The sequence below is a fragment of the Neodiprion fabricii genome, chromosome 4 (assembly GCF_021155785.1).
Source record: "Neodiprion fabricii isolate iyNeoFabr1 chromosome 4, iyNeoFabr1.1, whole genome shotgun sequence".
Taxonomy (NCBI): domain Eukaryota; kingdom Metazoa; phylum Arthropoda; class Insecta; order Hymenoptera; family Diprionidae; genus Neodiprion; species Neodiprion fabricii.
In genome coordinates, this window is record NC_060242.1 from 37,212,761 (window position 1) to 37,239,333 (window position 26,573).

Consider the following 26,573-nt stretch of genomic DNA (forward strand, 5'->3'; position numbering starts at 1 on the left):
GAGGAGAATGTGGAAGAAATTCAAACCAATAAGCCTGAGATAGCATTGCGGAGAAGTTCTAGACGCGCTGCATCAGCACAAAGAGAAATGTCAACCATCCAAGAAATTTCTCATGATAGTCTTAAACATTCTACCCTTACTTCGATATCTGAGACAGATTTCAGTAATGAATCTGAACCAATTAACAAGAAAGGTCAAAGGTCGCGTAAGGTGAGCCATACTAGTCAGGACAATGACATTAGTTTAATCACCAGAAGCAAAAGAAGCGTGTCAGTGGCTAAGGAAACAGCACCAGAAAGTCAAAGTACAAGTAGAACAACAAGGAAACGTGGTAATTCTGTACCTAAGGAAATATTCGAAACATCAAGAACCAGACGAGCTTCATCTCTGGCTAAAGATATAATCAGCGAAGAAACGACTAAGTCACCTGCTGTAATTAAACGGCCAAAATCATCACTGCTAGTTCAAAGTAGTGAAGAGTCAGCTGTTAATAGTCCAGCAAAAAATACTAGAAGTCGACGTGTACTTTCCCAATCCATTCCAGAAGAGAAAGACGAGGAAATGTCATATATTCAAACTAGAGGGAGATCGTCATCAAATGCTTCAGACGTTTCAACGCAGAAGAAATCAAAAGAGAGGAGAGCTGCTAGCTTAGAACCTTCTAAGTCAGAAGTGAAAAAAAGGACTCGACGTACCTTTGCCAAGAATTTTGTTTCAGATGAAAAAATAAATGAGGAACCCGTTGAAGATAGTAAAGAGGATAAGGCTGAAACAGCTAAAAGAACTAGCCGGAAAAGGACAGATTCGGCAACAAGCATTCCTGGTGACAGCAACACGGAAAAGGTGAGAGGTGGAAGAAAAGCTTCTCGATCCAAAAGTAGCAATAGTGATGTTTTCGTCTTTTCTCCACCTGATGTTACATCTGATCCGCCAAGTAGTCAGCAAGGTAAGTACCGGTTCCTTTTTCATGTCTATAGTATGGAAGTGGGTACGAAGTTATGTATGGGGAGAAAGTTATATTAGGTAGAAACGTTGGTAAAAATAATGTTCATCTCTCATGTATTCGTTTTTAGATGTTGAAGAAGTTCCACCATACGTTTTTTCACCCCCGCATACAAGATCAAGACAACCAGTACTCAGCCAGCTCCGTAGGTATTTGAAGAATTTAAAAAATAATCAGCTCTACATTTTAGAATTTTATCGCAAGCTCCAACTTTACTTTTACCGCGATCTGCAATTTGACATCAATTCAGGCATTCCAAATTTAATTATTATTGGTTTTATGTTGTAGGAAAATGAAAAACTTTCTATCACCGTTAACCACAGAGGAAAAAGCTTCTGTAGCTCACAGAAATCGTAGAACCAAACGTGAGACATTTCAATACACTACCCAAAGGACACTGTTTGTATATCCAAGGAGAACAAGAAAGCCATCAACAGAGTAAATTAGACTTATATTTCTGGATCCCATACTTGGGCTCGAGCTGAGCCTTTAGTTATCAATCAACTATCGAAAGGGTGTGAATAACAGTTTGTGGAAGATTCACATGATTCTCTCAAAATCTGTGAATATACATGTATATTATATTGCAAAAAACTTCTAATTCAGGAATAAAGTTGAATTCAAAGGTATTTTGAAGTCAACTCTGAACTCACGGTAACAGTTCACGAGAGTCAGATCGATCTAAGGTGACAACCTGGTGAGTTTTTTTTTTTACCTGTAATTGAAGCAAAACTAGTGTTAAGTGTTTTTACTGTAATAAAAACAAACTTACCGCATTGTACATTGAGAACACATTAAAGTAAATCTATCTAAATTGTTTTATCTTTAGTGCTACGATAATAATTACCATTTGTCAATTAAACCTTTCTACTGTGTGAAAAACATATCTGAAATTTCGAAACAAAGATATGTCAGAATTGCACGTGACGTAAGAATATATTTATATCTTACTAGTTAGATGGATGTTTACTATGTTGAATTTATGATGAATCCGCGATTGTTTATGGCTAATTGAAAGAGATATGTATATCCTCAATCGATATTCTAGGTCATGTAACTGCAATCGCGTTAACATAAAAAATTACGGGTTGAAAAAAGATGGGTATGGCCAAGGAAAAATTATGGAAGAGAATTGTAGCATTTTGTGAAACAACACAATGGTGGGAAACAAAAGTTTGATATCTTGTAAATAATTTATTGATATGTTTATGTGAAATTATATTAGTATATTAATATTCATAATAATAATAATGTGGTAATAGTGCCATGGTAAATGAATGCAGGGTAATATCGAAAGAACTGTCCAGTCACCGTGGATAATACAATATTCATTTTCTTACATTCTAATACTATAGAGATTCTAATCTACCATCAATTAATTTACCCAAGTATCGCAAACTGCTCTTTAGCATTTTAAGTGTTAAGTATAAACGCACAGAGGAAAGAAAGTGTACAATATTTTATTTTTTAAATATTATCACTGGAGATAAATACTGAATAGCAGCGTATCGAATGAATTGCCAAACGTATATTGGAATGATTGAATATGCATGGCAATACTGTTTGGTCAACGTTTCTTTTCTGTGCAGTAAAATGTGGAATTCGTTGAAGTATCCGGTATATATATATATAGGCTAGGTACTTAATATTCATAATGGTATAGAAAATATAAACCGGAAATAATAATAACTCAATAATTATCCAGTCAATCTGGTTGAAAGCCCGAACGTTAAAGTTTCAGATCTTTGGCAGTAATGTTGTCGTTATATTGAACAAGTTAATTAGCCTTAAAAAATAGCTTTATATAAAATTAAATATCAATATGTCTCTGATAAAAGGGAGGCATATCATTAATAGAGATTCCAGAGAGTGATTCAAAGTGCATGATATACGATAAAAAAAATCGCCTCGTGCGCCCTCAATGAAGTTGTTAAACTCCTACATGTTTCCTTGTCAACGTATTTTCCCAAATTTCATTCGCATATTTATGTACATATAGAATACATCGGTATTTGTAATTTAAATACATAACTCTACAAAATGGAGAGATTCTCGGATACACCACGAGAAAATACTACAAGGCCACAGTCTTATCGACTCCGATATTGTTCTATTTGTATCAATTACAAGGTACTAGTAGTGTAACGTCCATCTGAAACTTCTGATTTTTATGCAAAATTTTTGAGAATTTGACGTTAAATATGTTATCCGCTATTTCATATTTTGAGTGTTTCAATGAGGAAAATTAACAGGTGCCTACATTGTTGCTTTCATTACTTTCACGTGTACCTAATGCTTATCATTACGTATCGATGTAAATTGATTTCAAAAAAATGAATACAAAAACCTACTCACTATCAGTAATAATCAATACTTTAAATAATATCTCGATTCTGATTAATCTATTTTGTTTCATTTTTTAAATACTTTTAATTTTTTTTCATAATACTTTTTCAGATCGAAAAGAAAAACGGTACTCAGTATGTTGCTATTCCTATTATTGATGCTTGCATCCATCCTTCACACGACGCTTCTGTTTTTCTTCATGAACAAGTGAAGGGGACTGAATCTGATTACGCCTTTGCCCTTGAATCGGCATATAACAAGGTGCATCCTCGTCCATCAGTTCGAGAGGTGGTGTGGGTAAAACGTAAGCAGGGCTTGTAGTGTTGCTTGAACTGCTTGAAGAGCTTCTGTGTGTATTACCATTGTATGTTGGATCAATCATGGCAGCAACATTGGGCATTTCCCTTATTTCATTCAACGGACTCTCCAGTACCTGAATTTCTTCTGGATCAGGATACTGCGAATAATTAGCACCAGCTTTTTGTTTAACCTGGTGTTGTATTTTTAGATCCAATTTGTCAGGCCTTTGTGGCTTTTTAATAGCATTCTGCTCCTCGAGTAGTTGAAGCTGCTGTTTTTCCAGTTTTTTTTGCTTCGCACGTTCTCTTGCTCTTCGTGCTTTTGCGCGTTCTTTATCCTGTAGCATTCGTGCTAATTCTGCATCCTGAGCTTCCATCGCTATCTTCTGGTCAATTAGCAGCTGTTCGTCTATCATAGAACCTTCCCCCTCTGCCGTAGCTTCTTCTTCTTCCAGTTGTAACTTTCTTGCTAATTCCTATTCAGCATAGCATAATGATAACGTAGATAAGTAAAATTACCATTGACATCTTTGAATAACTCAGTTTTATGTGATTTTTATATTACTCCAGTATCAAACAGCACATGTGGGAAACTACCTCTACATCAATTAGTATTGAACAAATATGTACGTGAAATTCTTGTTTCTTTATAATACCTGATCTTTTTCTTCTTGAATCCGCTTTTGCATCTCCAATTCAGCTTCTAGCTGCGCAGTTTCATCGTCGAGTCTGAGCTGCCGTCTCATTTGCTCTTGCAACATTCTTTCTTTCTTCCGTTCCTCACGTTCTAAATTTAAAGCAATTTGCTTTGCAACGAGTGCATCTTTCTCTTCCCTGTTGGATAATTCTTCATCAATTCTTCGGTTACAATGTTTCATTTTGACAAAAAAAATACCATTTTTATGAAAAAATAAACTTGAAAAACAGTAAATCAATTTTATGTGCAATTAAGTTTAAAGTTTTGTTTTCACAACACATTTTTGCACATCAATAATATAAGTATAGAACTATTTGAAAGTCGATGATGAATCCATATGTTTTCAATTGAAAAATAGTTTCACTAACTGTTGTTGGATAATGCATTGATATCTAAGGGCTTCAAGTTCTTGTTCAACTTTGGCCTTAGGTAAATCCTCGCGTACTTGTGCATTGCGAACCTTGTTTCCTGTGTAGTGTTCTTTAACTGTAAACAACAAAGGAGATGAGAGCCATTGTTGGTTATCATTTACGTATCAAAGTAAATTTCACGCAATTATTACCGTGGTTGAGACTGTAATAATATCGGTCATGACGAAAAAAACTTACTCTCCTCGTCCTGTAGTCTGTATGCCAATGCTCCATCTTCGTGTACCAGCCACTCCCGGCAAACTGTAACCGTCGGAATCAACATTAACTCGAGAGGAATTAGCCGCAATTACGGCGCGTCTTGAAAAGTGACAAGAGAAAGCTTGAAGACTCTGGATATATTCAACTAACCTTCGTTTACTCTTCCTGCCTTAGGAAGGGTATCTGAACTCAATACAGATTTGGCCATATTTTTCGATTTGATTATTCCTTGCGCGTTTTCTTAATTCTGCTCACAAACAATTTTCGTAGACAACTTTTCTTATTTACATCACCTTATGGGATCGCTTTGTTGTTCGCACCATCTTGAATATGCATTGTATACTACAGTCTGTAATCACTGTTCACACGTTTGTAGATACAACTACAAGCGTCATTTCACATTTGAGAATGGATAGTAGCGTTTACGGAAGGTTAGGTATAGTATGGTACAGTGCGTGAAGAAGCTATTGAAAATGTTTAATACAGCGACAGCGACAAGTCAGACTCACGGATTGGCTGGCAGACTCATGGAAAAAATAAAACGTGAGATTAGCCAATTACATAGCTGTGGTTTTAATGCAAATCGAAGTATGACACTTTGCAATTTTTACGAATGAAGTTGGTCGCAAGGCCCTTACACTCAACATTTATGTATCAAGTAGTCAGACTTCAAACTCACTTTCCTCACTTTCGAGACACTGGTGGCGTGTGTAAGATATAACCCTAAAACTAGGAATCCTTAACCTCAAAAGTGCATAGAAAGTTTCGTCACGTTTTGATTGACGACATTCGTGGAAAAAATGAGCACCGACACGAGTATTGAGCCTGGTCACAAATCTCGTAATGATTCCGAACCACAGGATGAATCCGCAAATGCTCAGGGTGTGGAGGTCATCGAAATCCTACCAGGATTCACAAATTTTGATGATTTCGTTAATGTGAGTGTCACAGCTTCTAATCTAACTATACGTATTTAAAACAACTAAAACATAATGATTTATGTTGGTCAATTTTCTCATTTAATCGTCTATGCTGATCGTATTCAAATTATTTTTCCAGGTTGGATTTGAAGCACTAAAAACCGGCATAAAGGCCGCTAACGGCTTACCCAGTGGTGAAAAATATGACTACTACAAATGTTTTCCAACCTTTCGTAATATCATTAATGAGGAGATCAACAACGTTTTGGTCTGTATGCAAAACATTACAGAAGGTGTGGGAGTGAGAGGCAATATCAGACGGCGTGACATAGAAGAGAAGTTTGAGCTTTTGATTGAAGCTAATGATATTTTATTAGAGCGAGCAGTAAGTTGGCAACATCAGAAGAAAACCATTTACCTTTGATTAAGGAAAGTAACAGAATTTAATTTATTTTTAGGGAATATGCATGGATGAGGCCTCAGGAATTCTGCGAAACCCAGATGTCGAATTTGTTGTATCGCAAAGCAACTCGACAGCTGTAAGCGGCAGCTGGAACAATCTGTCCTTGCATTCAAAAACTCAGCAAACTCAACCGGCAAATAAGGCTCAAGCGATTTGTTTACTGACGGCAAAGAATATCCAGCGACCGCAGTTGAAGTTTGATGATAAAATTGATAACAGCATTAAACCTTGGCAACCTAGAATAAAGGATAAACCAAACTCGTTGAAGCCACTCGCTCTGTATGTCGAAGAAGATGAAGATGGAGAATTTTTCAGCCATCCATACGAATTTGAACTTGATAGGTTTGAAGCACCTGAGCATCAACTGGAGTCTCGTGTTCCTGTTGAATATAAACATATAGACGACACTTCTTTAATCGTGATTGAAAAACCTGAAGATATAAAAATACTATTGGATGATTTGAGTAAATACACTGAGATTGCAGTTGACTTGGAGCATCATTCTTATAGATCATTTCAAGGCATAACATGTCTAATGCAAATATCAACCAAAGATACGGACTATCTTGTCGACACATTATCACTTAGATCTCAGCTGCACCAGCTTAATGAGATATTTACGAAACCGTCCATTCTTAAGGTATTTCACGGCGCTGGCAGTGACATCGAGTGGCTGCAAAGAGATTTGTCTTTGTACATTGTAAATATGTTTGATACTCATATTGCGGCCAAACAGCTTAATTTGCCATACCTAAGTTTGGCACATCTTATGAAGCGGTACTGTGATATTGATCCGAACAAACATTTCCAACTGGCCGATTGGCGAGTCAGGCCTCTACCTGAGGAGCTGATGAAATATGCAAGGGAAGATACTCACTACTTGTTGTATATTAAAGATAATCTTATGAATGCATTGTTGGAACAGGCCAATGGCCAAAGCAATATCTTGAAGGCAGTGTATGATCGAAGTACAGACGTATGCAAAAAGATATACAGAAAACCAGTCTGGTCGGAGGAAAAGTGTATGAATCTGTATCGAAAGAGCAAGAAAATGTTCAACAATAGGCAATTGTACGCTCTTAGAGAACTGCATAAGTGGCGCGATGCTACTGGCAGGGCAGAGGACGACAGTACTGGTTACGTTTTACCAAATCACATGCTGTTGAATATCGCTGAGAGTTTACCCCGTGAAATGCAGGGAATTCTGGCATGTTGTAACCCCATACCCCCTCTGGTCAGACAAAACGCATTATCGCTTCATAAAATAATCTTGAAAGCAAAGGAACAACCAATGGTCAAACCTATCCTAGAAGATGATATCCGACAACGTATGACGCAGCGAAATCAAGTTACAGATTTAGAAACTACACTTCTATATTCACCTCATGATATGCCACATGATATGGAGATCAGAGCCGATTTACCTTGTTTGTTGGACCTAAACAGCTCTTCAGAAATTAATGTTACCGAACAAACGATTCCTCATACTGTCACTGTATTTGACAGCCCCCCACAATCGGAGGTTTGATAACAAAAAGTGTACTTTAAGGAAGAATCTTACCCTGCGAAACTTGAAGTAGCAAATGATTTCGCAATAATTGCAAAAATCTAATTAATTCAGCTCTAGAATTCAATTGACTCAGATTAGGATTCTCCTATTAATTAATTTGATCAATTCATTTTCATCACTTAATTTTCTCAAGTACGTCTTTGAGGACATTTTTTTGCTTGTTTTTTTATTAGGATGAAAACACTACGGGGCACATTACGAGAAAAAAAAGACGAACGCCATTCATCAGTCCTTTTGAACGGTATATGCGTGTAGTACCCATGGTAGCTGCAGAAGAGGCGAAAGAAAGAGAGAGACAAGAAAAAGAAGAAGCTGAAAGAATAAAATTGGTAGAAAATAGTGAAAACGAAATAGCAGAGAGTAAAAACAGAGTTTATAAACACTTCAAAGATGTGGTTGGAGCAGTTACTAATCCAGTCAGCATACAGCAATCCGCTGGTAGCAGTTCGAATCAGTCTATTGATTCTAAACAGTTTGGGCCTGATCACAAAACTTTGAGCCAGATGCAGGGAAGAAAACGTAAACGACAATCTAATTATCATGATGATACTAAACTGACAGAGTCGCAAGATGATTTATCGACACCGCTACCTTTCCTGCATAAAAAATTCACTCAAAATTATAGACGAGATAAACGAGAGTTGAATTCACCCACACAGGGTGTAAAGAAACAAAAGAAATCATACCACGATACAGGGCACAGTTCTTTCACTGAAGATACGGAACTTTCTGCAAATAATGCATTGTCTGTCAAATCACTCAGGTAATACTTCTACAATTGCGAAAAAACTATTGAGTGAATTTCTTCATTCATTTTGTATTGTGCCATTATATACATGCTTTACGATTCCAGCTTACTTCAGACTTGGAAAACTGTAAAACCGATTCGTATTTATTAGACCCAGACAGTTTTTCCTGGTGCTACAATTTTTTCATGCTATCATCTATAGATAATATTGCACTTTTTGACCAAATAACAGAGAATTTTTTAAGTAACCTTGTAAAATAAGTAAATAATCCACAAAACATTGTAATGATCAATTAGAAAGATGGTTTGTAAGAATAATATAATTTCGTGTATTTTTCAGAAACAATAAAAAGAAGAGTAAACAGGAAAATAAGAGAAATATGAAAGAGAAAGGTATTCTACCTAGAGAATCATTTGATTACAAAAATGTCGATTTCAGTAGTTTTCAAGGAGGCAGCCGCGCGCACAATCAGATTCCTTTCCAAGCTCAGAACAAGGTGAGTTGGCAAATTCGTATGGGTACAGCACTAAATTACAATCTATTGTACAATTGATCGAATTCTTGTAATTGCGAGTGGAAAAGGTAGAAGCCCATAGCACGAATTTATGTTTACTCAACGAATTCCACTTGAATTTCAGAAAAAGAATGCACGAGGAAATCGAGGGAAAGGAAATAGAGGTAATAAGAAGCAAAAATGGAACTGCTAACCCCGTGGGTTGGTAAAAATTAAAATATGGTCCGAAAAAGGGTCACTTCTGCAAACTGAAGTAAATGATATATCGGGAATATTGGATGAAATTGAAAGCTTACACTACGTGAGAATTCGATCCTACTGTGGTGGGACGGGATACGGAATAATCGTGATTAGCGCGAGTGATTACTTTCATAAAATATTCCGTGAATTAGACGTCGCATACCACAGCATATAGAACCATTCATCTTATTTGAATTTCTTTTTCTTTTACGTTTCATTCTTAAATACAAGTATCCATGTACCAATTATTGATATTATTGGTAAGATTGTCTAACTTTCAAACTGTTCAGAATGGTTTTAAAACAATAAAACGTTTCAAATATGAACATCAATAGTTTACATTTCTTACAGTGAAAACTGTGTATTAATGTCCCACATTATAAACTAATAAACTAGATGGTGGGTTTGGATACAAAACATTCATTATGATTCATTTCATCAGTCGTGAATAGTAATTAAGGTATTTGCTTGTTTTTCCCTAACTTAGGTCTACTCTTTTGATGAAATGTCAATTTGTGCATGGTATTAGCCTGGAAACTCGACAAACTAAAAGTTGAGTCATTTCCCGTGGTATTATGACAACATTCACGTGGATAGTGTATCACATCATAGCTTTCCGTCTTATCTGCATATTTCCTTCAAGATAAACAAAACATCAATCGTGGTCAGTGCGTCAAGAGCAACACTGACCTTAACATGAGTGCGTTTAGCATAATTATCTTCGGTATTGTGTCATATATGCTGTTTATTAACAACAATTGCAGTGCTACAATTATCAGTTCAGTACAAATTAAAAACGGTAGCTTAGTAAGATCTCATTGGCATGGAGTTAGTAGTCTTACTCGTGAACGATTCAATATTTCTGGTATTATTTCGTCAGAGAGTGAAACAAATTTTCTTCGGTTGAGCAAAGTAGATTGTCTAGGTTTGGGTAGTGCAATTGCAAGCACTCTGCATTGGTTTTTTGTTGGTAGTTGCAAGGATTGTGACAATTTGAATGTAAAGTTTTACTTGTCATCGAGAAGGCAACGCCATCGAGTCGAGGTTTTAGTTGGAAGGCAATTTGGCTTGGAATGGACAGACTTTCAAATGAACCGAAGAACTGTTCTTATTGTTCATGGGTTTTTGTCTCATGGCAATGAAATGTGGATTAAAACTATGGAAGATGCATTCCTTTTGTGGGTGAGTAATGATCATTCAAATGTATGAGACTTCCCTTGTTAACTGCACGCGCAATTTTATTATGTTCAATGTAAATCACAGCGCTTTTCCACAAACCATCTAATTGTAAATCAAACCGTGTTATATTCTACTACCACATGGTTTATCGATTAAACTTCACTTTCCAAATCCAATTGCTTTTAGGGTGACGTTAATGTAATTGTTGTTGACTGGAGTGCTGGAGGAAACTCCTGGAATTATTACAAGGCTGTTGTAAATACCAGGATTGTTGGAGACAAAATCACCAGGTTTGTCACTGAGTACTTACCTTGTCATTTGAGTTAAGATTATAAAATAAATAGGTACGCAGTGCAACGCTTTGAGATTGCATAGATCAATTGATACTTATGTTCTTAATTTGTTTAGATTTTTAGGACAGATAGTTAACACTACACTGGCTAGTGGAAATATACACCTAAGTCAATGGGGCCCCCTGCACTTGGTGGGCCATAGCCTGGGGGCTCACATTTGTGGTTTTGTATGTCATAACTTTAATCCTGTGCAAAAAAACTGGTTAATACAACGAGTAACTGGTTTAGATCCTGCACAGCCATGTTTTACTACAAAAGATCTTGCTATGAAATTGGATAGAACGGACGCGCCCTTTGTTGATATTATTCATACAAACGGTCGCCTGTTATCACACTTAGGGCTCGGATTACCGACACCGATAGGTCTGGTTTATAGACTCTCTAATGCTTTTGTAATTATAACCATTGTGTAGTTAATTTGTAACAATATACCACTGAAAGATTGCTTCTCAAATTATATGATACAAAATTTGATGTTTACAACTTGTACGGGTAACTCAATGCTATGCATGTTATTTTCAGGTCATGTTGATTTTTATCCAAATGGTGGCATGAAGCAGCCCGGTTGTGATTCGATGATGGGCTCTTCCTTTTTTAACTTCTTACCTATTTCGAACTCGAGTAAGTAGAGCAGACCAAGGCGATTTCTTCCTAACAAATAAATTGATACCTTAATGAATCTTCAAGAAATCCAAGAAACAATATGCAGCCATGGACGCTCCTACGCATATCTAATAGAATCATTATTCTCTGCGGTAACGAATAATTGCACTTTTTGGGCACATCCCTGGGACATGACATACAGAGGCGCTCTGAAAGTTTTGAGCCAAACTTGTGGTCCAAACAATTGTACTGAAATGGGCATCAGAGCTGAGAATTATTCACAACGAGGCATCTTTTATGTTGCTACTGCCGAACATCCACCGTTTTGTGGTAAGCTTTGAATCTCAGATAAGAGATAATTATTTTCATTGGTGGAATATCGCAAACAACAGTTGCAATTTTTCACTAATCGATTATCCATTAATTGATTTTTTCTTTGCATATTTATATTCAGTGGGTGATACTGCTATTAATCAGAATCAACTGATTTACCTCGCAGAAGATCTGGCTGGGCAATTGGAAGATTGATGAAAATATTTTGGGAGGAGAAAGAATTTCAAAAGTTTCAACTATGTGAGAAATACAAGTAGATTTATGCTTTCCTTGATATGCATTTCAAAAATTGACGACCTGTTGAATAACCATGTATTACAATGATATATTAAAGTTCGTATAATTAAATTTCATTCCTGCAATCATCGCGAAACATGTATCATTTTTGGTTCACCTTGTAGTCACAATGAACCTTAAAGTTTCAACCCTGCATTCCACTCTTCATCAATGGCATGCTAGATATTCCTTCTCCTATAACGTTTTCGCATCTACAGTAAAAAAGTTGTGTGCAAATAGAATGAGTTATTGACCAAGCTAAATCAAATATAAGGTAAAGTCGAACAAAATATAAAATATAATGTGGTCATTTATCAAACTTATAAAAAATTATAACGGTATTCCTTACCATCTCGACAGACGAGATTGATGCAACGAACAGATAAGTAAAATAGAAAAAGCAGTTACTACATTCTTGCTTGATTTCTGGAATGCTTGCGTTTCTTTGCGTAAGTAACAAAATTATCACCAATTATTATCATTACCATTAAAATGAAATAAGTGTTAACGTAGTTCCCTCGACTGTTCCATAGATGATAAATGATATTAAATATTGAGAACGGCCTTTTTTAATATTTATCATGGTGAACATTTATAAAGTAAGTGATAGTTTTATCTGTTATATCTTCTACGAAATTTACATCTTGCGATGACTCATGTGTTCAAATTGGAAGTGTTTAAAAGAAGCAGAAGTCTAATATTTCATATCATATTGATCGGTAGGAAAAACTTGGCTAGGTGATTTAATATTCCTGCTATGACTATTAGGTGATACCGCTGATGATAAGAATGAATTCAACTCAAAAACGATCTGAAATGGGAATCAAACCACTAATGGTGAATTAACGACCAAGGAAAGAATTCCAAGATTATATCGAGCACGTATCGAACATATCGGTAAATAAATGCTTTTATTGACTTACTTTATAAAAACATGCCTGTTCATCTTAAATAACCACGTATTATCACACTACATTAAGAATATTTACAATTAAATTTCGCATTTTTCTTTCTCTTTCTTTTATCGATTAATTATTATATACAGTATATATTTTTTGGTTCAGTTTGTCTTTTACGTTACATGTATTTAAACCGCGTGTACATATGCATACTAAACGAATTACAATTATTATTATAATTATATTATTGTTATACAAATTATTGTCAACCTTTGATGGAATATCAAGTGAGGTTCTGTAGTTACTAATTAGTGACTGCAACTGTGCATTGTAATTAATTTGTTAAATTACAATATTTTTTTTTTACATTCACATGGCAATGCTAAGTGAATTATCGAATATGTATTGTATATATTTGCGTAGGATAAATATATACGCCAGTGACATATTATGTGACATATTAATACCGTAATCGTTCGTAAATTCGTTTCTTTTTATCACTAAAAATCGCTGTTTTAATTATCGTCCATTAAACCCAACGTCTGTTTTGCCGTTTTTAATTGAAATCAGCGTTAATTTCCAACCAGATGAATTTGCACTCTGCCTAAGCTACTCAGTGACGTTAAACACCGGGAAAAATATCACGGTGATGTTAAATCCCGTACAACTACCACCGCGCAGAACAGATTTATGCATGACGCACAAGGTAGCACGTTTCTGCAATGATCGGAGCGTAAAATGAGCAAAAAAAAGAAATAATCAAATCCGAGCATCATTGAATTTCATAAAATAATATTGTGCATATGTAAATATTCGATATACGACAGAGCAAAGATATGACATTGATATCATCGGACTGTTTGATAAAATACGTATAAATTAAAATTAGCTACTCGAATATCTGTATAGTGACTGGAATAAAATTGTCCTGTGATATTTTTATGATGATTGAGACTGGATTATTCAGATTTATTCACAGTTGCAGAACGAATGCTAACTTCGCGTCACGAAAGCTTTCTTTTATGTTCATCTTAAATAACCACGTATTATCACACTACATTAAGAATATTTACAATTAAATTTCGCATTTTTCTTTCTCTTTCTTTTATCGATTAATTATTATATACAGTATATATTTTTTGGTTCAGTTTGTCTTTTACGTTACATGTATTTAAACCGCGTGTACATATGCATACTAAACGAATTACAATTATTATTATAATTATATTATTGTTATACAAATTATTGTCAACCTTTGATGGAATATCAAGTGAGGTTCTGTAGTTACTAATTAGTGACTGCAACTGTGCATTGTAATTAATTTGTTAAATTACAATATTTTTTTTTTACATTCACATGGCAATGCTAAGTGAATTATCGAATATGTATTGTATATATTTGCGTAGGATAAATATATACGCCAGTGACATATTATGTGACATATTAATACCGTAATCGTTCGTAAATTCGTTTCTTTTTATCACTAAAAATCGCTGTTTTAATTATCGTCCATTAAACCCAACGTCTGTTTTGCCGTTTTTAATTGAAATCAGCGTTAATTTCCAACCAGATGAATTTGCACTCTGCCTAAGCTACTCAGTGACGTTAAACACCGGGAAAAATATCACGGTGATGTTAAATCCCGTACAACTACCACCGCGCAGAACAGATTTATGCATGACGCACAAGGTAGCACGTTTCTGCAATGATCGGAGCGTAAAATGAGCAAAAAAAAGAAATAATCAAATCCGAGCATCATTGAATTTCATAAAATAATATTGTGCATATGTAAATATTCGATATACGACAGAGCAAAGATATGACATTGATATCATCGGACTGTTTGATAAAATACGTATAAATTAAAATTAGCTACTCGAATATCTGTATAGTGACTGGAATAAAATTGTCCTGTGATATTTTTATGATGATTGAGACTGGATTATTCAGATTTATTCACAGTTGCAGAACGAATGCTAACTTCGCGTCACGAAAGCTTTCTATTATTTCCCTATACGTATATTGTACATATACATATAGACCAATAAATATAATGTCGCTTACGCCAAGTTTCGAAAATGTTATTTTTAACTAGGTGACTGTAAGGTGTAGCTACAATAATCATCGAGAATTTCTCCATCTCGTATACTACTTCTACGCGTATAAATGTCGTTCAATGGATCACTTGAACGTACGTCGCTGGGAATATTCCGGTTCTACCCCTGCATTCTCCGACCCACCAGCCGTCAGCTTGTTTTTCATGAATGGTTATCAAGTCCCCGGGGATCAAGCTCAATTCGTCATTCAAGTTAGCTGCGTATTGGTACATCGCTCTGCATTGTTCCGTTCTGTTATTTTTCACCGTTATATTGGTCGATTCGATATCTTGGTTGTTATTGTCCTCGGAATGATTGCTGAACTCGTCAAAATCACTGAAATCCTCTTCGTCGGGCGGGTTTTCCGAATTACCATCACCGGCTGTCCGGTCAGCCCAATCTCGGTTGTCCGTTTCCCGATCCTTCGACAAATGGTTATCCAATTCGTCCTGATTATTTTCTTGCAGCTGTTCCAACGACTCGTTTCTCACCCAGTTCGGAACCTGAAAAGAATTTTAGAAATTAGCTGCTTCGCTCAATCCGTACGATACAGCGTATTGCTAGATATAATTTTTCATTTTTATACGTGTATACTGACCTTAAGAACACTCTGTTGTAGACCCTGTCTGTCTCTTGATACTAAGATGTGTTGTGCCAGGGGATGTTTTCCCCGCTTTCCGCCTTCGATTTCCGAGAGCGCTCCCCCAACTTTATACCTCGCGGCTTCCAAGTACGTAAGCATGGACCGCATCTGTAAATATACGTATGTTATTTGAGATTTATTCGCGTTTTGTATCAACCTGAAATAACGATAAATCGGTCAGGAGATTTTTGGAAATTTACTTTTCCAATCAATTATTTACTATCCAGGGAGGAAACTTTAATGTTGTCTACCTCGTAGATTTTCGAGGTAAAACAGTTGTAGAGAGAGACGTGTCCATAAATCTTTAAGATACCCTGGTAGATACGCATGTTTAAACACATATTTCAAGTTGTTACGATATTGAGAAGTGACGTGCAAGGCCGTTACTTCTTTCCCCGATATAATTTCATGAATACATACAACGTGTAGCCTGCACTTTGTACAAACGCGTATATTTAATACATATTATAAGTAAAAGGCAAGGCCGGTCCGAAAAATATCGACTTTCAATCCGTTACAGATATTCCTATCGATCCGAAGGTTGTTGCGTAAAAACGTCAATTGCATATTAAAATTCGAGTGCGAAATACCGAGCTGAATTCTTGAGAAACTGGCTCTCGCAAACGGTCCGCAAAACGATCATAATTACACGCACGTGTCACGATAAATAACGAATAGATAATAACGACATACGTGATGGAGTTTCTCCGTGACATTCTGCGTACTTTCATCGGCAGCGAATGCTGGTGTTGTAATGAAGGCTCTGTGGAGCGTTTCCAAACCCTCCCTTCCGCGTTTTTCCCGATCTAAATCTTGCCTGATCAGATGCAGCACCCTGACCAAAGCCTGCTTTCTCCGTTCCCGGTTCATCGCCAACGTAACATGTTCAGCGTAAAAATCGGGCAATAACTGTTCAGCGTTCGTAGATTCGTTGTTGTCTATTCTCCGGGTAAGATTCCTCAGGATTTCAACGTCCTGAAGTACGTTGCAGCTGTGAATCGGTGCGTCAAGACGCTCGGCGCTCTGCAAATTCAAATATCGAATATTGAAGCTGTTCAAGTTTTTCCGGCGTTTACAAAATGCGGGTATACACCTATGTAAGGTAAGTGTACCGGTTATTGACACGTATAGACCAAATTATTGACCCTTTTATTTATCATAATTATAAATTTACGGCACAAATTGTGAATTTCTCGATATTTAAAACCAATTGCTAGACTGTTATACTCTACGAATTTATTTGTTAGTAACTTTAGAACCAAGGATCAAACAGATGCAACCAAATAAGGTCAATAATTGGGACAGGGTCAATAACTGGTACACTTACCTTATAGTCGAAAGAAAATATCTACCCACCTGCTGGAGCCGAGGTGACAATGCGTGCAGATGAGCCAAGTAGACGTTCGCCAGATCTTTCAGTGCGCTCAGCCTCTCCTCCTCGAGAAGCTCCATTTGCTTGGCACCCTTTCGTATCGTGCTTTCGTACTCCAGTCTCGCTCTTTCGGCTCTGACGCTTATGGTGTAAAATTCGGTGTCAGCTCTCCTCGAAGCATCCTCGGACTTTCTCCTCCTGGTCTCGAGCTTGTTCGCTTCTTTCTCCGTCATCTGATGATTCGACGATTTATTGTTGTTCTGCTGCCCTTGACTCATAGACTGTATTCGCGCGAGGTCCTGAAGACGCTCGTTCTCTCTCGCGCAGGCAAAACTTTGCTTTTTACTTTTCGCCGCCACGTTTCTCCACTCCTGTAAAGACTTCGCCGACTTGTCCACAGAATTTTCAATCACCTTTCTAGATCGCCCTTGAGCTTCCGCAACTCCCACCTGAAAATTGAACTATTGCATGTACCTATATGTATATGTATACTATACCTATAAAGACATAATAATGATCGCGGAGACAAATCGCTGCAGCCAATTGAAAGATCTCCGTATAATTCCGCAGCCCGGTTATTGCCTTCCCTATTCAAGATCAATTATTTTTTACTCAATTCTATTTCTCTGCAACATTGCGTTTCTACAATTTACCACACTTTCACCGTCGTTATAAATTATGACACATAATGATTTTTGTGTCCGAATAAATTACGCAGGACAACGAATAGAATCGTTTTTTACCCTCAATGGTTTCGCCAGTTGTTCTCCAAGCGCTATTCCCCATACCCTGTGGGCTTCGGCAGCTGCATCCATTTCTTCCCCGATGCATCTCCAAGCCTCGTTTACACCCCCTGCACTGTTGCCACCTAAATTGATTTTGGATAGCATGTTAGCATCATTGCATTTTGAAATAATTCTAAATTTCCGCTAATTCTCACGTACATACCTTGGTCCCTGGAGCAAGCCTTCGTCAATTTTCCTCCCAATTTGCTGAGTCCCTTTGCATACGTTGCTTCCAATTCGGCCCTTTGCGAATAAAAGGTAATTTGTTAAATCTTAGATTCGCAAGCTGGATTATCGAAAAAATTTCGCTTTACCTTTCGTGCAGAATAGCAGCGAGTTCCTTGCAGAAATCACCGCCCTGTTTAACGTATCTGCGAACATCTTCAAACCCGCCTTGACCACCCTGAAAGATAGAAAATTAAAATTCGTAGACATTTTTTTTCACTCGCGAAGTGCAAAACCAAGTATCCGTATCACGTGTACGTTCTCTTGCAATTATATATGTACTTAACGAGTGAAAGTATTCTCTGGGTGTAATAACATTTTCTTGTCGCGTGTAAAATGATTTTTTTTTTTTTTAAATCGTAATTTAGTGCATTATGAAATAAAGTGGAAAATAAATATCAACACGTTCTCTTTACATTTAAGAAAGTTACATATAATACCAAGCGTTTAATACTATAGTTTTATTTTCGAAACAGTAAGAATTATTGGATCGCCAATAAATCTTAGTTTAATAAAAAAAATAAGCTTGCCTTTGTGATAGATTTCAAACAAGATGGATTTTTAACAGTAAATGAAAAAGAAAGCCCAATAAACTGTGAAGAAAATTTCAGCTTATTGTTGCGAGTAAGAATAGACACGATATTACACTGCTCTATTTACGAAAGGATACTTTGGGAAAGAAAAAAAGGAATAACAACGATTCCTCGCCTCGAGACGCTTGAATAACCTGAAGAACCTGACGGTAACCGTATTTCGTGCCGGGTCAAACGTTCTCCACTGTCTTTATTGTACGACCGTTACTTTAGATTTTCTAGAGCCTAGAGAAATTGCGAGCGACTGCATAAACCCGAGTTATCGCGAAATTCATCGAACGTTGAAGAATATAAAAAGAAAAATCATCACAGTTCCGTTAATCTCTTGTCTACATCGTTTTACCGATTCGGTTTCGCAATCAAACCCAACTCGACTCTACCACAGCTGCGCCTGCAATTAAAGACATTTGCCGATCTCCTCCGCGATTCTCGATTAACCAGAATTGGAGCTAAACGGTTGTAAGAGGTGTCGCAAAAGTCGTGAAAGTGTATTTAATTTCTTTTCCCAATCGATGCAAAGAAGTAGCCGATGAACTAACTTCGATTTTGCGGTAGATGATTATAACAGCTTCAACGTCTCGTAAGACTTGTTATATATACCCGCGAAGCCATCGCGTTTTTACCTCCCCTCTTCGGAAAAAGAAAAGCCCACGTTTTTGCTTCTCAAATTAATCGACCCGTTGCATTTACCGATTTACTTCCGTTTGACATTTCGCCTCGAATCAATTTCACTTTTCACTATGTACATATTTACAATGTGTGTACATTGCACGTATAACAATAATACATTGGCCATGCCTCACGCGTCGCTCTGGATATCAAATAGAGCCAATCGCGGGGATCGATTTAAAAATAAAATTACTCTTTTACAGGTACGGTACCGCGTACGAAAGCAGAAGAGTTCCTTGGCCAGATTTGACTACCAGGTCTTCTATTTGTTCATGCGTATGAGCTCACGTGGTATCGGGGATATATTTACACCCGTGTATACCATCTCATGCTCGATGGGCGCGATCGAGTCGTCGACTTGGCATAAGGTCATGCTTGGCTAGCATTTTGGAGGAGTATAACAGTGACTGCTATCCTACGGCAGGCTGATCACGGTTCAGATAACTCGCGAACAGCTATAACCAACAAATCTAGTTTTACTACCGTAGAGTGAAACTGTATTATAAGTTATTCCGCGTGTATAAGCCCTGTATATATTCGCATTGGCGATCGGAATGCGAAAAATATCGAAGTTCAGAATTCTCAATGCGATAGATTCTGTTACGCGTTACGTTATACGTACGTTTATCCAGTTCTGCAGTAATCGTAAAAAAAAATAAATAAATAAATAAACTTGCTTTTCGAAAGAACAGAAAACGTGCCGTTTTGTACAGCGATTTCTCTCTCTGGCGAATCTGCCCCCGGAGGCGTGTGTACCGTACTATTATATTATATTGTACACCTGTAAGTCACTTGAAAGAAAACTGTTCTTCGAACAAGAATCGCGTTAATGCGAAAAAGACTCTCGCCTGCATGACTACCTTGTATCCTTTACATCTGCACAGTGCACTCGACTCGGCAGCGGTTATAATCTTAAAATTACTGTTTACGATTGTATTATGGTTGCTGGTTTTGTTTGGAACAAAATTAACGGTGCACTTTCAAAGAAAATGTTATATTCCTATACACTCTATGCGGCCTTAAAATAACGACCCGCAGTCTTCATCCTATGACGAACTCGCCGGGGACTAATGGAATTGTAAATCTTACCACAAGCCTTTCTCAGATATCCGTACTATCATTATGTACCTACGGAAGTAGGATTCTTACCTTCCAGCTAATTCGAACTTACCCATTCTATGTGCTTATTTATCATACGTACATACGAGTGTTCAAGTCTCGCGACGAATCTATACCATTTTGCTATTTCATGTCAGAGTCGACGTAGAAAAATCGGGCGCTCGACTTCGCGGAATGAACGAACAGCCATAAACGTACTAGGTGCATAGATGGACGCGTGATTCCTGAAATGCTTTCTTTTCATTTAATTTTGCATTGCACGTACGTACAACGTCCAAGAGAATTTCTCTAACGCCAAACCGTGTCTTGTCTGCAGACTGCGTAGACAATCATCACGCGATCGAGGAGGTTCAAGGAGAAATACATATACTTGTACATGTATACCAACAGCTCTAGGTATGCCTTTATAAATGTATGGATGATGCGTACGCGTGTGTATGTGTGATATATGTATGCGTGGTATAAATTGTATACGTGCGCCTGCCTGCGTACGAACACAGATATATTTTCTCTACACCACTTTCCCACACTTTCCATGACAAACGGTTGCACTCCGCGGCACTACACCGCGCGATTTTTAAAAAAACTCAATTGGATACTTAAAACTTCTGTGATATGCGCAGCGCGTGATTTGCGAATGAATAATTTCGGAATAAATGTGCGAGAGAAAACAAACAAACAAAATTTCAAACTTATCCCGAACGAGACTGCGGATCTTCTTCTTCGGTGTCACCATGCACAGACTGAGAGTGTCGTTCGACACTTCGCTCTGGTGTAATTATATGTTCCTTTGAAGAATACAGCCCACAATATACGGCTCTGCTTGAATTAACATTCGCGAAAGGATGTTTCTTGTTTCTTATTGTTTTTTTTTTTTCATTCACGTTATTTTGTTTTTTTTTATTGTTCTCCAAACTTGTGCACCGAAACGATATTCCACTTACAATATCTGACCGAAGCGTTCTTCCTTGCTGATATGCAATTGCCTTGCCAGCTCGATACTGACCATGTAAGATCGGACCAGCGAACGATCATCGTCACTATTTGCACTACCATATACGAATATGAGTAATGTGTAACGTTTGTTCTAACGGTTGACTGACCTTTCATAATAATTAAATTCTACAAACCGAACCTCCACCCGCGCCCACATTTATATGTATATGTACATATAGGTATAACATACCTATGCATATATCTATGCATGTTACGTATTACCAAAAAACCGTGACGCGCAGATAAGTAGATGTAAATATGCAACCTGTCGTCCTCGGACTCTCTACCTGTCTTCGCCAATATACCTATATTTAAACCGTAACGCTTGTATTTATCCGTGACTGTTAACTAACTAAATGAAGATCGCTATCCGCATTCATTTGCGACATGTAATGATCATTAATAGGTTCCCTGTGGATTACTATTTTTTTTTTTTTTTTGGACCAATACTCGAACGAGTTTCCTTTCTAATCAAAACTTATGTGCCAGTGATTAGCGAAGGAAATGACAGGAGAAGCAAACGATACGTTCGATACGTTGATCATAGACACGTGACATTTCTATACATATAGAGAAAACTAGTTTTAATTTTGATTTTAAAAATAGCGAGTCACTGAAAACCTATTGATGAACAGTAATGTTCATTAATGCCTACCTCTAATTCTGGCTACCTTGTTTTCGGCCCGAAACAAAATGCGAGTTCGATTCTATACGAATTATGTGACAATGACTGGCGATGCAGCCAACGTTAGAGATTGGAAGTCATTTCACATAATTCGCATATAATCGGAACTCGCATTTTGTTTACGACCGAAAACAAGGTAGTCGGAAGCTTAAGGCATTGACGAACATTACCGAACATTCCTGAAAGACTGCAATATTTAAGTTTATTCTGCCCAACGCGATAGAACGTCGCTTGACATTTAAAGGACAAATTGAGTTAGTTAATCGGTTAATGACAATCTCCTGATTACACCCATTACCTCCTCTATTTCGTGAGCTTGCAACAGATGGGTGGACGCCATTAGCCCCCTGATTGACCCGAGCATTCTCCGCCTGATTAGGCCCGGAGCCTTTCCTCCCGATCCGGTACCAGCAGCGACATTCTGATCCTTTGAGACGTCCGACTCATTGCAGGCAGCCGCGGTGTTATTCTCCTCATTCTCACCGTCCGAACAAAGCTTGTCCATACTGAACGAAACCGGTACGAATTTCAGCCTCGTACCGATCAAAATATTCTCCGTACTTTTAGTCTTTTTACCGAGGTGAAACGGGCTCGGAATCGTCAGCTTGACGCCGCCACTACGCCCGGTTCCCTCTCCCGACGGCGATGATTCTCCACCGATCTTTTTATCCGGCTCAATTGGCGATTCGCGCGAGTCTTCCTCCGGACTTCGGTTCAATCGAGAAGGACTCGACCCCTCAACGTCGGTCTCCGATGCCTGGCCCTCCTCGGATACCGAGGACAGCCCGAATTCCTCGACCCTGGGCATCGAGCCGGCCTCGAACTTTCTCTGCCTGGTCAGGTCGTAAGACCCGGTCTGACCCTGAAGCCGCTCGAGCTCCGGACCGTCCTGGCCCATCGCACCAACGGCCTGCAGCTTGGCGTGTCTCGTCACGACGTCGCCCAGTTTCGTCTTCTCCTCCTTCAACCAGCTCCGCATCTTCCCCCAGGCCTTGCCGATCCGTCGTTTTTGCTTCTTCATCCGTCTTTCCCGGATGCCACGCTGTGCGTCCGGAGGACCGTCGACGCTCTCGAGGTCCGAGGAGGATCCGCAATTCGAGAGGACGCTGTCCCGCGTCCCGGACGCCTGCGTGTCGACCTCGGACTCCTCGAGGATCCGATTCGACGTCGAGGATGAGTCGGTGTTAGGCTTGTGATCTTCGTCCTTCGAGGCAACGGTGGCTGCTTTGACGGACTTTGGAACGTCGTACCATTCGTCCTGCACCACCGATTTCTGTACATCCGCGGATCCGTCCTCGAGTATCCTCGTCGGGGATTTTTCCGTCCCATTTGTACTCTGGACTTTTAAAGCCTCCCGTGGAGTTTCGGCGCTCGCAGTGCTCTTCGGGAAGTCGTAAAGCTCGTCCTGCGTCACCGGATCGTCGTCGGTTTCCGGGGTCTCCGGGTTGACGACCTCCTCGGTGCTCCGGGTCACGATCACATCCGGAGTCCTCGAGGCAGTCTCGTCCGCGCCCAAAAAGCTGAAGCTTATCCTCGGCATTCCGTCATCGTCGACCTTCAGGGAGGTCGTCGCTGTAAGCTCGACGCTAGAACTGTGTCTCCGGCGTTCTCCACCTGTCGATTTTTCCGCCCCGGAAACCTCTTGAAACTCGATTCCGTCCGCCTTCAACGGCTCCGCACAGACCTTGCTCAGACTGTTCAAAGCCGCCTCGACGTTGTTCTGATAAACTACCTCCTCCACGATCCGCACCTCCGCGTCCTTCGGCAGCACGTCGAGGCGATTCGTTATCACCTGCGGCTCCATTTTCGACTCGACAAAATCCCGGCTGTGAACAATCGTGGGAGACGGTAAGTCGTACCAGGTTGTACGCGGGTCTACGGTCTCCGTCATCGACGATCTTGACGATTTCGAGGATCTAATCGACGTCCAAACTTGTCGAACTTCGTTCATAGTTTGTGTAAACTGGCCTCCTTTCCTCCCCTTCCCCCCGCCCCTATTACCTCTCGCAAACTCGCAATAACGACTTTCATCGTAGGTTCGTCATCGGAACAACGACGACGACCGTATCTCGGGGTACACAAAAATTTTCGCAATTTCTTTGTTTCTCCAAGGTAAACAAGCGTTATCTCCTCCTCCTCCTCGTCACCTCGTTCATCGCACCGATGACTATCCTCGCAGGGATGCAAGTACCAGGTCTGTGTTGTTTTTATATCGTCAATGCTCTTGTCTCGCGAAAATTTCTCTCTTTTGCAAATTCGACTCGTCCGTGATACCCGTCGATATCACCCACCTGCAGCGGTAAGATGTACGATCGCTGAATACCTCAACTCGAACTTAACCCGTGTAGCATAGCGGGCTGCAGATAAACACATACCTGTCTATAAACTACCGCTTATAACATCCAGACACACACGGCGGAGAATCGAAACTCAACAAGCATACATGCACGACACTTTTTGCGAATGTAGTGAGTTCGAAACGTATCAAGCTCATAACATCGGTTCCCCGTCGGCCGGCTTGTATTACGTAAACAATACGCTCGTTCTCTTCTCTCTCTGCTTAACGTTTGCTCCTTCACCTCTCCTCCAGGCTACTCGACATTCGTATTTCAAAATTCTTTTCCGAATAAGCATCAAAATTGTCGCCAACATGTGGAGAATTTAGCGTAACCGTCTTGTCGTGAATCGAATCGGCGCTGTAGATCCCTGACGATTTCGCGCATCGTCGCCGCAGTCCGAAACCTCGGTGTAATCGTCTCGTGGAAAATGAATTGTCGATGTTTTTCACGAGGCAGTGACGTCAGGTGGTCGGTATCGAGATTCCGTGGAGCGGTTGAGACGGCTGTAGCAAGATTCAAGATAGCGAGATCAGGCGCGAGTAGCGACCTTGATCCCGGTCGTAACTACGAGCCAATTACTTTTCTTCGATCGTTTCGCAAGTCGGATACAACGTATTAACAACGCGCACATTTATAACGTGATAAAGTTGTTGGTTACACCTGTTTCAGGCGGCCGTTTCTAGGGAGAAATATCGCGGTTGAAAAACTACCGCGGAAACCAGGATCGCCGCTGGAACACGACTGGTGTTTCACGTTTTACGTAGGTTGTTAGGTACGAGCTCGCATCAGAGTACCGAGAGACGAGGCGTGGGACCTCGAATTACACAACTGAACAAACGCTCGGGCGTTATCTGTGCTAAAATAACCCGTCGCGTATACCGAAATTGGTGTCATTCCAATTAAAATACACTCGAGACTGTCGGAGCGGCGTAAGTTTCACGTTCGACGATTATCCACGGCTGCAACTCGGCCTGTACCGGGACCCTTCGCATTTCCCGCGATGATCATCGATTACGATCATTTAACAACTGCGGAGAGAATTTCCTGCCGCCGCCTCTGCACACGCCAAGTTTAAAAGTCCCGCCCTCTTCCAGTTCTTTGTCGGCTTTTAAACGCGACTCCCGAAATCCCGAGGGTGACTGAAGCTACTCCCGAAGCAAAGAGTCACCGAGATCTGCAGGGTGTAGGGACGTAGACGCGGAGAGTCAACTCCGGGACGAAAACTAATGCGAGCGCAACTCTAGGCGGGGGGGCCTGCTCTTATACTCTTCTGTGATTATATTTAGCTGCAACCGCACTACCAGAGACTCACTATTATACTCGGGCACACTGCGCGTGGCATATGTAGCTGCTAGTCGTTCCTGATAAACGGTCCGACGATGTATTGTCCGATGTCTACGCAGCCGCGTCGAGAACCGATCCTCGAAACCGCGATGCAACGACGCTGCAACCCGATGCATGCCACTCGATGTAGGTCGAAACATGCTGCCGCCCAAGTTCGAACATTAACGTTAACGAACGTTAAATTGTCACGAGCGATAGGCGAGCTGTTCGCTCAAGACACTGCGGTAATTGCTATTAATTTTTATACGTTATTTATTTATTTTTTTTTTAACGATTGCACGATCGAGGTTTGACCCCAGTTCAAATGTTCTTACGACCCACTGCTTGTATAGGTATATCTACTAATTCGTGTCAAATGGGAGAGAGGAGAACGGTAATTACGATTCGTGGTTTTGCAACATCTCGGAAGAGTTTTCGTTAGTTTTTAATTTTTTTTTTCACTTTCAGAACGCAAAGCAATTAATCAGAGAAAATATTATACCCATCAGCGTTGAATTTTGTTTCGTGAAAATCGGCTTTTGCTCCCATTTTTTACTATTATATAATATATATTCATTAGCTATGTCAAGAGACGTTTTCTTTGCTACGATATTCTTCGAGGTACTTTCTTCCCTCCTTTTTCACATATTATTCC

General features: G+C 39.2%; 5 protein-coding genes across 7 annotated transcripts in view; 3 read left to right on the forward strand and 2 right to left on the reverse strand.

Annotated features, from left to right (window-relative positions):
• Window positions 1-1,788, forward strand: part of LOC124179426 (protein ELYS) — an 8,218-nt gene extending 6,430 nt beyond the window's left edge. The window contains exons 4-6 of one of the 2 annotated variants that reach the window (XM_046563770.1): window positions 1-946; window positions 1,074-1,148; window positions 1,292-1,328. The exon at window positions 1-946 is cut by the window's left edge and continues 4,973 nt beyond it. In XM_046563770.1, coding sequence (XP_046419726.1) covers window positions 1-946; window positions 1,074-1,148; window positions 1,292-1,299 — 1,029 coding nt within the window. In that variant the 3' untranslated portion in view covers window positions 1,300-1,328. Of the gene's footprint in view, window positions 947-1,073; window positions 1,153-1,291 lie in introns of both variants that reach the window. The other variant, XM_046563769.1, reaches the window with a different exon arrangement.
• A 1,625-nt stretch (window positions 1,789-3,413) lies between these two features.
• On the reverse strand, window positions 3,414-5,402 carry LOC124179434 (coiled-coil domain-containing protein 50). The gene is made up of 5 exons (XM_046563782.1): window positions 5,125-5,402; window positions 4,954-5,016; window positions 4,714-4,831; window positions 4,305-4,482; window positions 3,414-4,124 (listed from the first exon to the last, which is right to left on the reverse strand). The coding sequence occupies exons 1-5, from the start codon at window positions 5,180-5,182 to the stop codon at window positions 3,501-3,503; spliced, it is 1,041 nt and encodes a 346-aa protein (XP_046419738.1). The 5' UTR covers window positions 5,183-5,402; the 3' UTR covers window positions 3,414-3,500.
• A 77-nt stretch (window positions 5,403-5,479) lies between these two features.
• LOC124179428 (exosome component 10) lies at window positions 5,480-9,762 on the forward strand. Its single transcript, XM_046563773.1, has 6 exons — window positions 5,480-5,912; window positions 6,034-6,279; window positions 6,353-7,879; window positions 8,101-8,690; window positions 9,016-9,172; window positions 9,315-9,762. The coding sequence occupies exons 1-6, from the start codon at window positions 5,775-5,777 to the stop codon at window positions 9,381-9,383; spliced, it is 2,727 nt and encodes a 908-aa protein (XP_046419729.1). The 5' UTR covers window positions 5,480-5,774; the 3' UTR covers window positions 9,384-9,762.
• Window positions 9,763-9,933: 171 nt separating this feature from the next.
• LOC124179433 (pancreatic triacylglycerol lipase-like) lies at window positions 9,934-13,870 on the forward strand. Its single transcript, XM_046563781.1, has 6 exons — window positions 9,934-10,612; window positions 10,796-10,899; window positions 11,018-11,325; window positions 11,485-11,583; window positions 11,650-11,895; window positions 12,020-13,870. The coding sequence occupies exons 1-6, from the start codon at window positions 10,127-10,129 to the stop codon at window positions 12,091-12,093; spliced, it is 1,317 nt and encodes a 438-aa protein (XP_046419737.1). The 5' UTR covers window positions 9,934-10,126; the 3' UTR covers window positions 12,094-13,870.
• Window positions 13,871-14,422: 552 nt separating this feature from the next.
• On the reverse strand, window positions 14,423-25,998 carry LOC124179427. 2 transcript variants are annotated; one of them, XM_046563771.1, is made up of 8 exons: window positions 22,555-25,998; window positions 18,284-18,372; window positions 18,133-18,212; window positions 17,928-18,052; window positions 17,169-17,645; window positions 16,506-16,835; window positions 15,768-15,920; window positions 14,423-15,672 (listed from the first exon to the last, which is right to left on the reverse strand). In XM_046563771.1, the coding sequence occupies exons 1-8, from the start codon at window positions 24,205-24,207 to the stop codon at window positions 15,247-15,249; spliced, it is 3,333 nt and encodes a 1,110-aa protein (XP_046419727.1). In that variant the 5' UTR covers window positions 24,208-25,998; the 3' UTR covers window positions 14,423-15,246. The 2 variants fall into 2 exon arrangements, with proteins under 2 accessions (XP_046419727.1, XP_046419728.1); XM_046563772.1 differs by having other exon boundaries at window positions 17,169-17,633; window positions 22,555-25,987.
• Window positions 25,999-26,573: the final 575 nt, after the last annotated feature.

Excerpts from the sequence above, each read along its gene's own strand:
- LOC124179434 (XM_046563782.1), bottom strand. The coding sequence starts at position 5,182 with ATGGCCAAATCTGTATTGAGTTCAGATACCCTTCCTAAGGCAGGAAGA. Across the intron at positions 5,017-5,124 it reads GGCAGGAAGAGTAAACGAAG|TTTGCCGGGAGTGGCTGGTA; the intron begins GTTAGTTGAATA and ends CGACGGTTACAG. Across the intron at positions 4,483-4,713 it reads CAATGCATTATCCAACAACA|GGAAGAGAAAGATGCACTCG; the intron begins GTTAGTGAAACT and ends ATTATCCAACAG.
- LOC124179428 (XM_046563773.1), top strand. The coding sequence starts at position 5,775 with ATGAGCACCGACACGAGTATTGAGCCTGGTCACAAATCTCGTAATGAT. Across the intron at positions 7,880-8,100 it reads ACAGCCCCCCACAATCGGAG|GATGAAAACACTACGGGGCA; the intron begins GTTTGATAACAA and ends TTTTTTTATTAG. Across the intron at positions 9,173-9,314 it reads CTTTCCAAGCTCAGAACAAG|AAAAAGAATGCACGAGGAAA; the intron begins GTGAGTTGGCAA and ends CTTGAATTTCAG.
- LOC124179433 (XM_046563781.1), top strand. The coding sequence starts at position 10,127 with ATGAGTGCGTTTAGCATAATTATCTTCGGTATTGTGTCATATATGCTG. Across the intron at positions 11,584-11,649 it reads CTTACCTATTTCGAACTCGA|AAATCCAAGAAACAATATGC; the intron begins GTAAGTAGAGCA and ends TGAATCTTCAAG. Across the intron at positions 11,896-12,019 it reads CGAACATCCACCGTTTTGTG|TGGGTGATACTGCTATTAAT; the intron begins GTAAGCTTTGAA and ends ATTTATATTCAG.
- LOC124179427 (XM_046563771.1), bottom strand. The coding sequence starts at position 24,207 with ATGAACGAAGTTCGACAAGTTTGGACGTCGATTAGATCCTCGAAATCG. Across the intron at positions 16,836-17,168 it reads TGTCACCTCGGCTCCAGCAG|AGCGCCGAGCGTCTTGACGC; the intron begins GTGGGTAGATAT and ends TTGAATTTGCAG. Across the intron at positions 15,673-15,767 it reads TACAACAGAGTGTTCTTAAG|GTTCCGAACTGGGTGAGAAA; the intron begins GTCAGTATACAC and ends AATTCTTTTCAG.